Genomic DNA, 13,327 nt, shown 5'->3' on the forward strand with positions numbered 1-13,327 from the left:
GCAAGTACACCGGAAATTCAATCAACATATTGCTGTCTCTTCAAATAGTCATTAAAAATGGATGACTGATTAGCAGCTGATATTATTTCTGCTATAATTTGAACGAATTGAGCTTTGATATTTTTTTTCATGGGCATTGCCTTGCCTTTTAGCTCTGCGTTCTCCGCCATGTTGGAGTGTACGTTTTCATTTCTAAAACCAAAGACGGCGAGTAGATAAGATTCCAATTTCTCAATAACCTGCTGTATAACGATCGCTTTTCTTAGGTTGTCCAAGTACCATCGTGCTTCATCTGTTTCTCTTAGCACATCCAAAATTGAGTCGCGAAGTTGCTCCGCGGTAAAATCAATCGTTTTTGTCAACCTGAAAAACTCGTATTGCGAGTTGAAAGACACATTAACGAGATTACTGGAAATGAACAAGATCGAAACCAACTGTTTTGAGCTCGACTCAACTTCAATAACGTTAGTCATAAGACCCGTGATAATTTTGTCCAGATAGCGGAAAAAACTGGCGCTTCTTTTTTTGTCCGTGGCAATTACATCTTGTAAAGATTGCAAAAAGAAATCGTTTCGGTAATATGTCATAGCGTCCAATCCTTTTGTGTATTCTATAGCCATTTGTATCCCCTTCGAGACGCCGTTTAACACCAGCGTTTCATGTTTTTCTGCAAGCTCATCTAAAGTACCTTTTGCAATATTCCTAATATAGTGCTCTGGTGATGAAAGTAATGCGATCACAGTAGGGATGCAATGAGATGGGTTGACGTAATTGCATTTTAGTATTAAATTCATTAACCTTATGCCTATGAGAGAACTTTTGAAGTCAGGTAGCCTACAGATGTTCAAAATGTGGTTTAGGAATCTGGTAACTAAGGCGGAACAGATCCCGTCATTGATCGAGTCACTTTTTTTGTATTTCAAAATCTTCTTTTTTAGCTTACTACTCGAAGAGATACTGGCGCCGATCCCCGTCTGCCGGACAGATTTTTGTTCTTCCACCATGAAAAAATCATATAAACTTTCCAATATGACGAGTTTGATATCCAAATGAGAGCCTTCAAATTCTTCATCTAATAATTTTAAGATGTGCTTAGAATTGAACAGTTTTGGGTGGTTACCACACAGCTTTGTTAGGTTTTTTATTGATATCCTACGAATAACGTGCGCTATATTGGTCCTGGACAGCACTAATAAACACTTAGCCACATATTCATGCAGTGATTCACCATCATGAATGAAAGTCAAGTTATCAATATTTGAGTCAAAGTTACAAAATCTTGCAAAACCACTAGCAAGATATATCAGCCGCTGTAGTTTGCTATCTGTTTTAAAAGATTCACACTCTTTTGTTGCTTTGGCTAGGTAAGGGTTCAAATGCAACAAACACGATGAACATGCCTTAGCTATCCTGACCTTATCCTTTTTTTGAGATGCAACAGACCACGCCAACGGTATGGCTTCGTCCAGTTCACGTGCGTTCATCTTTGGAAGTCTGCTCAATAAAGTGGTCTCCACGTCGTAGAGAAAGTTCGGCTTAAAATTTGACACCTTCTGTAACGTTTTGTTGAAAACATGCAAGATATAGTACTGTAGGTCAGACTTGTCATCGGAGACCATGTATGGATACAGGCCTGAGATGTGGTCCTTGGAGATAAAAGAAAGGACTGAGTCTGCAAATATTGTCAAAAGTGTAAGGTAATGGTGCCTTTCTTGCATCAAATTTTTGCTTGAGGAATCATTCGATTGCACCTCAATGATAATTTGAACAAGTTCATCGGTGAGGAAATTCAAATTTTCTGTAATGGTCTTATAATCAGCATCTATGTGAAGGTCTTTATTAAGCAGGTAAAAATTCAGATACCACTGAAAAACTTCGTTGCATTTCCCATCCATTAGTATCACATCAGACATTATCTTTATAATATTTCTAGCCATTGTCTGCTTTTTCGCTCCTACAGATGTTTCATCTGATAGCGCGAAGATCCACCGTTTTGAAAGGGCCTGCCTAGAAGAGTCAATAATGGCGTCTTCTTCATCCTCATTTTTTAACAATATCCGGGAGGCCACAAATGATTTGATGCTCCTGTCATCAGTTTCATCATATATCATCTCGTTTATCTTGAGTATATGTCTTCTCACCAATAAGCTGTCATCATCATAATTGACGTTAATCTCTTTGTAATACATGATGTAGGAGGAACCGATGCTCACGAGGTCCAATATGGCATCCTTGACCGATGCGGCAGAAGAGTTACCCAATTGTTCAACAATGGTCAATTTCACAAGCGGACTGGATAAAACGCTTTCATTTTTGGAAGCTAACATCGAGAGACACTTTATCGCTGTTGATCTAAGCTTGATTTTGTTCTTTTGCAACACTGAGAGAACGAGATTTAAAAACGGCTCGTAAAACGATATTAGTTCCGATGAATGGAGAATCGAATAGTAATCTTGTGTTATGTCCTGTAGTTTCAGGTTTTCAAGGGTTATGCTACCGGTCATGTCGATCTTTGCAAAAAAACTATCCATAGACCTTGAAATGATGTCATCCTTCTCGTCCGAATCGCTTATAGCATTCTGTAGTTCAGACAAGTAAAAGAACTCAGCTGATCTGAGGTATTTTGTGACTTCTTGAACAGGCATATTAGTAATGGTAAATGAAACGCACCTTTCAAACGATTCCATAAATTGGGGGATGAAATCAGGGTAGTTGCACAATTTTATCAAGTTGTTATCCTCGTTCGGTCTTGTCTGAGATTTAATCTCAAAGATCACAGCCCCGATGGATCCTAACAGCTGTAAACAAATTGCTTCAACGGCAGCCGGCTTCGCACTTTGAGGACTTAAGATTGAAAACAATTTCTTCCACAACGACGTTAACAGACCAACACTTAACGGCCATGTGGGTAATACAACTAAACCAATAAGATCTTGGATGTAGTTCTCTAGCATATGTCGATACTGGGTTGTATTCTCTAAGAAGCGGCCAAAAAGAGTATTGTTGATGTGCTCGAGGAAGCTTTGTACCTCTTCCTTTTGTTTTATTTGTTCTGCCCTTATGCTACCAAGAACAGTTCTGTTGGGATCACCTACTTTTGCAAGTTCCGAATAGCAATTTATATGTTCCAGCATTAAAATCAGGGTCGTTGTAAAGTGTGTTGCATATATGTCATTGCTCACTTTTTGTAATTTCTTTTGTAATCTTCTTGTGGGTAATTTGTCTATGTTAGCTAGCATTTCGTCGATGATGAACATTCGCTGTGCTGGAATTTTATCAAAAATAGAAATGAGGACATCCGAACTGATAGCCTTTATATTTTCCCATGTATGATGCAATGTTGGGTCCATGGATATGTCAATGTTACTACTCATAATGATATCAGTGAATAAGTATATCAATTTGGTCAAAAGCCTTACATCCAGATAGGGTTGGTGACGAATATAAGCTGGGAATAATTGAATAGAATGATGTAGCAGCTGCATATCAGTTTTCATCATCTCTGGAGATGGGTCTGAAGTTTTCATATCTTCAAAAAACTCTGTCAGAAAAGTGAATGGCTCCAAGATGTACCGTTCTAAGTAGATTTCCTTGGAGTCTCGATTAAGCAAGAAAACTGAGAATATAATGAAAACTGACGCGTGAGCAATTCTTTTCAACATTTCGAAATCGGAGATATTGTCGATGTACTGCTTGGAGAGAACGATGTTTTCAGCCATTAAATCTAGGATACGCGTAAGATGGGATAGTGGAACCTCCTTCCAAATCGCTGCTATGCTCAGAATATTTTTGATCGTTATCTGTAACCTTTGTAGGACTGCCTCAGTAACGGACACTATTTGTCTTTGTTCTACCGTATACCAATGCTCTATGTTGTCTTGGTCTTGCTCAGAAAGCTCTCGCAGTATTGTATCGAGATCATTTAGATACTGTTTCCCGAGTGTCAGTTGACTCATTTGCACTCCAGTGCTGACCTTGGTTACCTTATGTGTCTCATTGGTACTATTGCTCAAATCTAGACTGGTGTTCGACATTTCCTCCATTTTGCGCTTTCGTTGATGTCTCGTTTCTCTAAGTTCTGTAATTATATGTGAACTTTTAACCGATGGGTCGGCAATGTTTATACACCTTTTAGCCAGCGGAGACAGTTTCTCCTGTATTTTATCAGCAAAGTCATCATTATCCGCCCGCGATCCCAGATTTTTGGGTCTCTTAAAAGATAACTGCAGGTGATCATCGAGGTCATGCGAATCCGAGGCATAAAAGCTCCTCAAATGATGGTCATCCAGTTTCTTTGGACTCTTGTTTAAGTTGTTCTCAGGATCCAAGGCCAAACTTGTATTTGGTGTGACCAGTGACAGAGACACAGAGGAGCTCAGAAGCGACGTCAATCCGCATTTCGGAACCAAATGGTTGAGTGGTTGGCCTTGTAGAGAGTCCAATATCCTCTTGGGTATGTTATCGTGTTCACCTGGGTAATTGGACATATTCGCCAGCGATTATCACTAAACGTACTGCGGTATTGAAAAAAAGGCCGCTCTTCCAGTTCTTGTGCCAATTGAGATTCAGGGAAAAACTGGATATAAAAACGGTCCCTTAGTCAAAGTCTAGAGCCCACCGTCACAAGTACTGAGTATATACTGATCCGGACTCCCCAGTTGAACGCCTCCCTTGGTTTGCCACTTCTTCCTGATCATCGAGTAAAAAAGCTTTTGTTTGCATATTTCTAAAATGTATTTACATTTTTTTTCATATATAAAACTAGATTCTTTAATGGCGGTTACAGATGAAGTGTGCAGGTCAGCTTCTTTTACAGGATTTGACTGGTTGTGTTCGCAATGGTCGTGAATGGATATGCAAAATAGGTTTAAAAATGCTATGTATTTCTTATGTATGCACTGGGCCCGGTGATTAAGAGTAGGTCAGTCCGTTGGGTTGTCCAGAATGTATGCCAACGTGCAGTCTAACAGCCTGAAGATCAAGATTTTGTTACAACTTTTGTCCTCCTGACACACCATTTCCACAAATGTTGTCACATCCACCCTGGTAATCCCGCATGGCCCGCTAATATGGTACAACTGTAGGACGTTCCACATCTTATCTGCACACACCTGTTTGATCACTTCAAATTCGTCACCTGTCGGTATAACAGTTCTGGGGCCCATTTCATTATCGTTCGGAAATAGCAGTTCCCTGATCTTGTTTATTCCAGTGGCCACCACATGGCGTGTAAGCAACCTTCGGTGAATGTACTTGTAGGCCACTGAGCTTACCAATGATTTCAGAAGGTGTACTCTCGCGACTGCCCTGTGGACACACTTGAGAAGAAAATAGAGAAGTGGTGCCTTCACCGGTAAGATCAAGATATCCTCGAGCAGCAACGTGGAAAAATACCGGTCTTGGATCGGGGTGGGGGTCGATATAGCTCGTTTCTCCCTAGCATGAAGCAATATGGAACTGACGAGCACCTTTGCGGATCTGTACATTCTCAATAAAAACACGACAGAGCCATACCTGACCTTGCTAGTATCCTTCGTCTTCTTTGCCAGCAACAGGTCTGACACTTTTGTCATTAGACGAACAACATAGTAGGACTCAGATATACTGTCGAACACTCTCCCAAATATGACGTTTGTGCACAGGGAGTCCAGGAACGATTCCTGGAGTTGCGATTTGTGGCCCCTTAGGGAGCCCTTCAGAAGTTCCACAAATATGCGAGGGTACCTCCCGTCCTCGATAAAGCAGGTCTGTTTGTACAACTTTGCATGCTCCTGTGCCGAGTGTGGATACAACGTCCGCAGTCTCCGCAAGGTGTCAATGTGCTGCGACAGGATCAGCGGGAAATCGTCAAATATCAATTGCTCCCAGGGAACCGTCTCCTGCCCTTCTGCAATAAACTGCGTGAATGTGTCAAATAGGTCGAAGAGCAACACATGGAATTCGTCGTTGTGGGTGGGTATCTTGGTCCCGTACCAACTGAACACAAAACTCTTCAAGATCAAAGCTATCAACGCGTGTGCCTCAAGAGTCCCGCCCAGTTCCAGCCCTTCAATTCTACAATGTAACGACCGTGGGTAAACGGAGCAACACAGTTCCCCGAGGTATTCTGGGGAGTCCCTGGGGGATTCGCTTTGGAATGGCTGGTCTACCCCCAATGGCTCAACATTGTGCCTTACTGGGTCAACCTCCCGCTGCAATCTCCTCACGGACTGCGAAGATGTAGCCAGGGACTCATTTCTTTGGAACTTTTGGATAAGACTCGAGTTTGTGTTATAAAGGATAGACGACATTCCTCTCGTGAGGTGAACACTGGATCCAAAATGCAAAGGGGGAAGAGCACACCTAAGCCTCCCAATCCATTGAATATTGCCCGTGTGTCTACGAAGTGCACGGATCCTCGACTAGAGTTCAAAGAGTTCCAATATCTTTTGATAAAAAGCGTTTGAAAGAGATAAAAGTGAAATTTGGACAGCCTTGTACAGAGGGCAAACGAGTCACTCAATGTGGGGAAGCATCGACGAGCAGCGGTTGGTGAGGATTCTTGAAGACCCACAGAAATTGCACTACAAGGATGAATGGATCCACGTCGCTGCGGGGGATTCTCGAGCAAGGGGTTCTCGTGCTAGGGACCTGCTGGAGATATTCACGTTTGGCACCGTAGAGGATGTTCCCGCATCGATAGAGTTATCCGAGCGAATGCTGCACAAACTGCGGAAGCTAACACTGCTCTCACTGACGGAGTTGTACAGAGTGATACCGTACTCATTTGCCCTCGAGAAGTGCCAGATGAGTGACAGAAGTCTGATGGAGACGTATTTCATTCAGCTGGGTTCCGTGCTCGAGTTCCAAATGGACCCGATCTCGGAAACGGTCACCGTGACGAACTTCTTTGATTGTAGGGACGTATACGACAACGAGGCGGAATTGCGAATAGTGCGGAATGCACATTACACGAGAGAGCAACTTGTAACTGGATTGCAAAAATGGAAGCTGAAATTGGAGAATGAGATCCTCCCATCGCAAAGTTAACCTCCCCGTCAAAAAAAGAATGATGAATAAATACGTACTATAAATATAATAGTGTTGTGGAACAGGTTACCTCGCACTGACCTTCTCTTGCAGTTTGGCCCCAACTGCTGTATCCTTCAATTCCTGGGACCTCCACCATTTCTTGACGAAACCCGTCACCCCGTCGTTCTCTGTCTCCAGTTTATATATACCGAACAGTGAGAACACTGAGCCAGCACCGAGCAAGTACAGTGCGTAGTTGTGGAACTTCCCGTAGACCCTCGCGGACACGTAGTCAGTGATACACGAGTGCAACTCCATGTAGCAGTACCCTAAGAGCCCCACGGACAGAACCGAGTCCGCAACTGTCGAGAGCGGCCCACTCGTGAGCATTGCAGCGGTAACGAGGGGCACACACGTCACTGCAAACCCTTTCTCGAGCCACCAGTGGACGGACCCCTCCATTCTGTTCGTCTTTGGAGCAACGTACGAGTCATTGGGCGAACCAATGACACCACCAGGTTTCTGGGGCAGTGTGGGCAGGAATGGAATGGTCAGCGACCGCCTAGCAGACTGCTGGAACGCACGCACGGTGCTTGTATGGATCCCCCTTCTCAACATATTCGTTCGTTACTTGATTGCTTGTGTTGTACAGAAGCTAAGCAGCAGATACACCTGTATATATGCCAGATCTGTTCAAACGCACACACACCAACCGCAGTCAATACCGCATGGGCCCTGAACCATCCAACCATCCGACTATATATAAAGCAGAAACACTCCGCAGGTATCTGAAAAATCCCCCAAACACCCACACACCACTCCGCAAAACACAGGGTTCCGAACTCCGAACTCTCGCAGTTCCCGCCGCAGATTCTCGTTTCTGATTGGCCAGAAGTTTTTGGGTGGGCTGCCGTTCTCGAGCGATGGAGGAGTCAGGAGTCACGTTCCCGCTTTGATTACATACACAGATATATATATATGTGTGTGTGTAGTAGTAGTAATAGGTGATACGTACGCGCGGGGGTGTGTCGTTTACTTCAGCAACTCCTCGAGGACACGGTTGACGCTGTTGTTGTCGTTCGGGTCTAGTTTCTTGATCCCGAGTCTGCGCAACACCTCGATGATCTTGTCCTTGGCAAACCCTTGGCTCTCGAACTCTTGCACGATGTCTGCGTCGATGCCGTACAGTTCGGATTCCTCCACGCTGCCGTTCGCGGCGACCCCGGAGGAGGCGTACAGTTTTGTCCACAGCGCGGCTGTCTTGTTGAAGGACTCCCGGTCCTTCAAGTAGTGCTGTGCCACCTCTGCGTCCTGCGGGTCGTTGGGCTCCGGGGACTGCAGTAGCGCCTGCAGCGATATCAGTGCAGACTTCAAAGTGATCACGGGCGACCACGCGTTCTTCAAGATGTCAAGACAGATCGCCCCAGTCACAGAGGACACGTTTGGGTGGTACACCTTCGTGTCGAACTTCATCTTCGGTGGCTTGAACGGGTACTCCATGGGGACCTCGATGTCCACTACAAACTGGCCCCTATCGTATGGTGTCTCGGGCGGGCCCTGGAATGTGCCCTTCAAGTGGTGTATGTCTGACTCGTTCACAAACTCCAACGTGATGTGCGCCTCGGGATCATCCTTCACCGCCTGCATCTCCTTCATGATTCTCTTCGCCCTCGACATTTTTGTGGTTCTATTATTATTATTTCTACTTTTGTGTGCGTGTGTGAGATCTAATTCCCAGTGTCTTGTAATGAGTACACTTTTCGTGTATGCTTCTTACTACACTTCTATCCTAAAGTGATACCCCTCAAAAAAACGTGGATTTAAACCTTGATCCCCACGTTGACCCGGTAACGAGTGTTCGTTCCGAAACTACAGTTCTCTGTCTTTGTCTTTTTTTTTTTAATTGTTCGATATTTTTTTTCTGCTTGTTCTTTCCTCCTTTAATTTAATTTAAGGTGACGACCAGAGGTTCACGATGATGCAGAACGTATTGTTACAACGAAGAATAAATAGTACATGATACACACTCAATACCTCACTCCCCCAAATCCTCGTCCTTGTTCTGGTTTGTCTGACCAAAGACGTCCCCCTCGTCCTCTTCCTCGTCTTGATCTATGTCCTTGAAGACGGTCTCCCGCGGGATCCGCTTCATGACCTCCGGCTTGTCGAACATCGGGCCGATCTTGCTGGTCCACCGCTGTCTCTTATCCAGGAGTGCCTTCAGGCTCGAATTTGCAGCCTTCTGCTGCGCGACTTGCGAGGCAGAACCCGTGATCCCACCGTTCGCGCCGCCACCGCCGTATCCAGCCCCGGCTTGATGCTTCTTTCTCTTCTTGGGTGCCCGGATCCGCTTGATGTATGCCTGGTCGATTTGCTTGTCGAGGTCATCCAGGATAGAGATATACTCTTGCCACGCGAGGTACCGCTCCAAACACAGGCAACAGGATGTTCTTCCTCTTTTGGTGCGGTGGGTCACCGTCCTCAGCGAGCCCTGCAACGATCTCAGCTCCGCGCTCACCTCGTCGTCCTCCCTCCCGTGCAGCCAGTCTGGGTCGTCACCGGGTGCACCGTTCTCGTCCTTGGGCAGGTTCATGTATATCCCAACGTATTTCAGCTCACGCTTCAGCCTCTCCTCGAACGTCGGGTAGTTAAGGTTGATGCTGCTGATGTGCCAGTTACCGTCCCGCTTTAAAGAGCTAGTGGTGCCGCCGCTGCCGTCAAATAGAACTGCAGCAGCGGGGCCGTCGCTCTTGGGAGACGTCTGGACCGTGTTGACCTCTGAGGGGGTGCCCTCGTTGCTCACAGAGTACGCGCTGCTTGGCGGCTCTGCAAAACTCTCCTCCTCCTTAATGGGATCGTTCAAGTCAGATTTGTCCCCGTTGTCCGTCAAAATCGCGGAAAGCAATCTCGACAGCAACGGTCCACAGGAGACGTCTTCTGTCTCCAAGACTGAGTCGTCGACCTTTGCGGAGTCACCCTTCGGTAGTATCGCCGATGGGTCGTTCTGTGGCACAGGAGATGTGTTCCCCACTTGTGCGCCGTTATCCTCTCGAAGCCACGTTTCCGTGTAGAGGGGACCCAATCTGGGGATTATAAACGGAGTCGTCTCTGGATCATACATCTTGTTCATTTCCAAAGACAGCGGTAAGATGTACTTGGACTTCAAAAACTTCACGTCGTCGTCGTTGAAGTCCCTGAAGAAATTGTCCACGAAACCTAAAAAAGTGCTGTATTGGATTTGGTTTGTTGGCTTTGGGTACGAGAAATCTTTATCGGGCAACTTACCGGGGAGCAAATGTTTCAGGTCGTTTGTTGGGTAACTTGCCACGTTGTACTTTTTCTTCAAGTATTCCTCCCCCGTCGTCTCCAATCCTTCTTCGTTATACAACCCGAGGTCGCGTGCGGCCTTCGGTAGAGTCTGCGACATGACAAATTCCGATTTGGGATTCTTGACGTTTGGATCATTCTCCATTTTATCCCTCTCCGTGTCCTTTGTATCCTCCCCCACTTTCAGTTTCTTAGTCGCTGGTAACCCATTCCCTACAATAGGCTCAATATCTGAACCATTTAGTACATCTTCCAGTACTCTCTTATGGGGAGGCACGCCTGAGATACCAGCGTCCCTTGAGTGGTCCGTCCCCTCAACACCTTCTTCAGCATCAACATGTTCTTCTTCGATTGGCACAGGCTTATCCTGCTTGTGAGATTCAAGATTGGACTCGTTGTCGACCTCTTTGAAACTAGGTTCGGCCTCGACGTCAACGTCGCTGGTTGCTGGCAATTGCGTTTCTCCTGCGGGGGCAGCAATCAATTCTGTTGCATCCTGTTTTATGTCATCCCCGGTAGTTGCGACCGCTTCGCCAGTCGGGGTTGCCGGCTGTTCTGGGACAGGATCACTTCGAAGTTCTGTTTCTGGTTCTATCTGTGCATCAGCCACTGCAGCAGTAGCAACCTCTTTCGATTTTGTCTTTGTTGTATCTTCCGCATCAACCACAGCACTGTTTGTATCCGTTACCGACTCATCTTTTCCGGTTTCAGCGTGATCGACGTTCCCGTCCACGTCCCCTTTAAAAGTGTTATCTTGTGGCTTGTCCTCGTCGTTAACCTGTTGCGATTGTGGCTGTACTCCATCAGCCTTCATACTCTCTTGATCCAGTTTCTCGTCCTCGTGCTCGATTTCAGCCACCACTACAGCCTCTCCCTCGACTAGTTCTTCTCCTCCTCCTCCTCCAGTTTTCTTGTTTCCTCCCTGTGCAACCGCAGGTTTTACTTCCGGTTCTTCAACGGCTAATACGGCAACGCCATCTGTCTTCCCCTGCTGTGCTATCTCTTCCACCGGTGCAACCTCACGATCTTTCCATTTTCTAATGTCATCGACGAGCCTCTCATCGTCTTGTACAATATCATTGAACAAAACATTCAACGTGTTCAACTTCTTCTGTAAATCAAGCAATGTTTTCCGTTCAGGGATCTCCCTCACAGCGTCCCCATTGAGCATCCCAATGTTCGTCTCAAAGCTAAGGTTCATATTGTTCAGGATCGACCGGAGAACATCCCCCGGTGTCCCCAAATCAGCCGTATTCTGCGGTCTCACCGTCTCTGAACCAACAATGGGGTACTCCTCATCCGGTTCAATCGTTGTTTCCTTCAACTTCCTATTTCTCCTACTCAACCTCGCCATACTGTCAAAAAAATATGTACCCTGTACAATATACTTTCCCTGTTTATCTTCCTAAAAAAAAACTGGTATGCGTTCACGGCAGTATATTATTTCTGCTTTGTTCCGCCCTTGTAAAATATTCTACCGAGGATCAAAGCGGTACCAAACAACCAATACCTCACAATGAAAAAAAAAGTGAAGAACGACTCCTAAAGTTGATCCGTTCTAGAAGCCAAAAGAGAGCAGTGAATAACCAATGCAAACTGTATCAGAACACTGAAGAGCAACAGAGACAGACACACAGACAGACACAGAAACCACGTGCCGCTAACCGATCGCCGACCCCAGTTTATCAATTCTTACTCTCTGACTGTTAAAATGCAACGAAACGGAACAATCAACAAAAAAGAAAAATCTCTTCCGTGTTTCGTCGCTTTGTACGAACCTGGAAAATATTTGGAATCCGTCTCTCGTTTCGCTGTTGGTGCGACCCTTTGATGACTAGCATGAAGGACGTTGACGCTTACTGATTTGGATTGGTACTACGATTCGACAGGTGGGAGAGAGTGTAGGAATGTCGTTTTGGAGGTTGACAAGTTGCACGCGTGTAGCTGTGTCGCGGAGGGCTGCAGTACCCAGTCGGAGATTTCAAACAGTGGGTGGTCACATCTCAAGGCGGTGTATTTCCACTGGGGTGGTGTCCCAGGAGGTTCAAGTGAGCGACGATATCTTCTTGGATCCGAAGCGGTGGGTTGGGTTACCACCCGCGCGTATCATTGACCTGTACTGGGAAAGGAAGGTCAAGCTCGGTTTAGCGTATAGACCCACGAAGGAGGAGTTAGATGCGCTGCTGACCACCTCAGAGTATACGGGGGTCTCCCCCAAAGAGATCAGGAAACTGTACGAACAGAAAACGGAAACGGTCACTTCGTCAGTCAGATACTCTAAAGACGATCTTAAGTACGGGCTGCGGCCCTTCCAGTTTGACGAACTGCCCTCACCGGCACAGGACGAGTTAGCGAACCGCCACGAGGAAAACTTCTACAAGAAACTGGCAGCGTTCGAATTACCTCTGCTTGTGCAGTACCGGCAGGAGTACAAACCACCACGGGACACAGATGTAGTATCGTACAGGTACACATCGTACTTCGGCGAGGAACACCCAAACTCTCGGAAAGTAGTGCTCTCCGTGAAAACACGCAATCTTGGGCTCGACAGCAAGCAGCTTCACAAGTTCCAACTTCTCGCGAGGACACGGTACGACTTCCAAACAGACACTTTCAAGATGTCCTCGGATAAGTTCCCAGAGTCCGCGCAGAACGCACGGTATTTGAACGACGTGTTCAACAGACTGCTTGACGAGTCGAGGGATCTTTCAGAGGACGACTTCGCCGATGTGCCCCTAGACACGAGACACATCACGGCCAAGAACTTACGGAAAAGATCGACAAAGGGGTTCGAGTTCCCCAAGGAGTGGAATAGACCAGAGGACGCACCGGCACAGAAAGTAAACATGCTGGGGAAAGTGCTGGATCGGTGAGCTCACTACCCTGATACTATACACATATATATATTCACTTTTGGTGCCTCTCACCTCTTCAGTGTAAATATTACAAGAGAAACGCAGTCAATATTAGATTACAAAAACTAGTCTTA

The 13,327-nt window shown here is 45.9% G+C and overlaps 7 protein-coding genes across 7 annotated transcripts; 2 read left to right on the top strand and 5 right to left on the bottom strand.

Moving 5' to 3' along the window:
- Positions 1 to 17: 17 nt before the first annotated feature.
- On the bottom strand, positions 18 to 4,487 carry SCC2 (cohesin-loading factor complex subunit SCC2; the record flags this gene model as incomplete). Its single annotated transcript, XM_022609074.1, has 1 exon — positions 18 to 4,487. One exon carries the CDS (start codon positions 4,485 to 4,487, stop codon positions 18 to 20), a length of 4,470 nt encoding a protein of 1,489 aa, XP_022462393.1.
- A 435-nt stretch (positions 4,488 to 4,922) lies between these two features.
- NVJ3 (Nvj3p) lies at positions 4,923 to 6,290 on the bottom strand (the record flags this gene model as incomplete). The annotated part of the gene is made up of 1 exon (XM_022609085.1): positions 4,923 to 6,290. The coding sequence occupies one exon, from the start codon at positions 6,288 to 6,290 to the stop codon at positions 4,923 to 4,925; it is 1,368 nt and encodes a 455-aa protein (XP_022462394.1).
- A 211-nt stretch (positions 6,291 to 6,501) lies between these two features.
- On the top strand, positions 6,502 to 7,029 carry CSN9 (Csn9p; the record flags this gene model as incomplete). The annotated part of the gene is made up of 1 exon (XM_022609096.1): positions 6,502 to 7,029. One exon carries the CDS (start codon positions 6,502 to 6,504, stop codon positions 7,027 to 7,029), a length of 528 nt encoding a protein of 175 aa, XP_022462395.1.
- Positions 7,030 to 7,095: 66 nt separating this feature from the next.
- SDH4 (succinate dehydrogenase membrane anchor subunit SDH4) lies at positions 7,096 to 7,629 on the bottom strand (the record flags this gene model as incomplete). Its single annotated transcript, XM_022609107.1, has 1 exon — positions 7,096 to 7,629. The coding sequence occupies one exon, from the start codon at positions 7,627 to 7,629 to the stop codon at positions 7,096 to 7,098; it is 534 nt and encodes a 177-aa protein (XP_022462396.1).
- Positions 7,630 to 8,043: 414 nt separating this feature from the next.
- Positions 8,044 to 8,688, bottom strand: UBC1 (E2 ubiquitin-conjugating protein UBC1; the record flags this gene model as incomplete). Its single annotated transcript, XM_022609119.1, has 1 exon — positions 8,044 to 8,688. One exon carries the CDS (start codon positions 8,686 to 8,688, stop codon positions 8,044 to 8,046), a length of 645 nt encoding a protein of 214 aa, XP_022462397.1.
- Positions 8,689 to 9,046: 358 nt separating this feature from the next.
- NGG1 (histone acetyltransferase NGG1) lies at positions 9,047 to 11,692 on the bottom strand (the record flags this gene model as incomplete). Its single annotated transcript, XM_022609130.1, has 1 exon — positions 9,047 to 11,692. One exon carries the CDS (start codon positions 11,690 to 11,692, stop codon positions 9,047 to 9,049), a length of 2,646 nt encoding a protein of 881 aa, XP_022462398.1.
- Positions 11,693 to 12,245: 553 nt separating this feature from the next.
- Positions 12,246 to 13,211, top strand: RSM24 (mitochondrial 37S ribosomal protein mS35; the record flags this gene model as incomplete). The annotated part of the gene is made up of 1 exon (XM_022609141.1): positions 12,246 to 13,211. The coding sequence occupies one exon, from the start codon at positions 12,246 to 12,248 to the stop codon at positions 13,209 to 13,211; it is 966 nt and encodes a 321-aa protein (XP_022462399.1).
- Positions 13,212 to 13,327: the final 116 nt, after the last annotated feature.

The sequence above is a fragment of the Huiozyma naganishii genome, chromosome 1 (assembly GCF_000348985.1).
Source record: "Huiozyma naganishii CBS 8797 chromosome 1, complete genome".
NCBI classification, from domain to species: domain Eukaryota; kingdom Fungi; phylum Ascomycota; class Saccharomycetes; order Saccharomycetales; family Saccharomycetaceae; genus Huiozyma; species Huiozyma naganishii.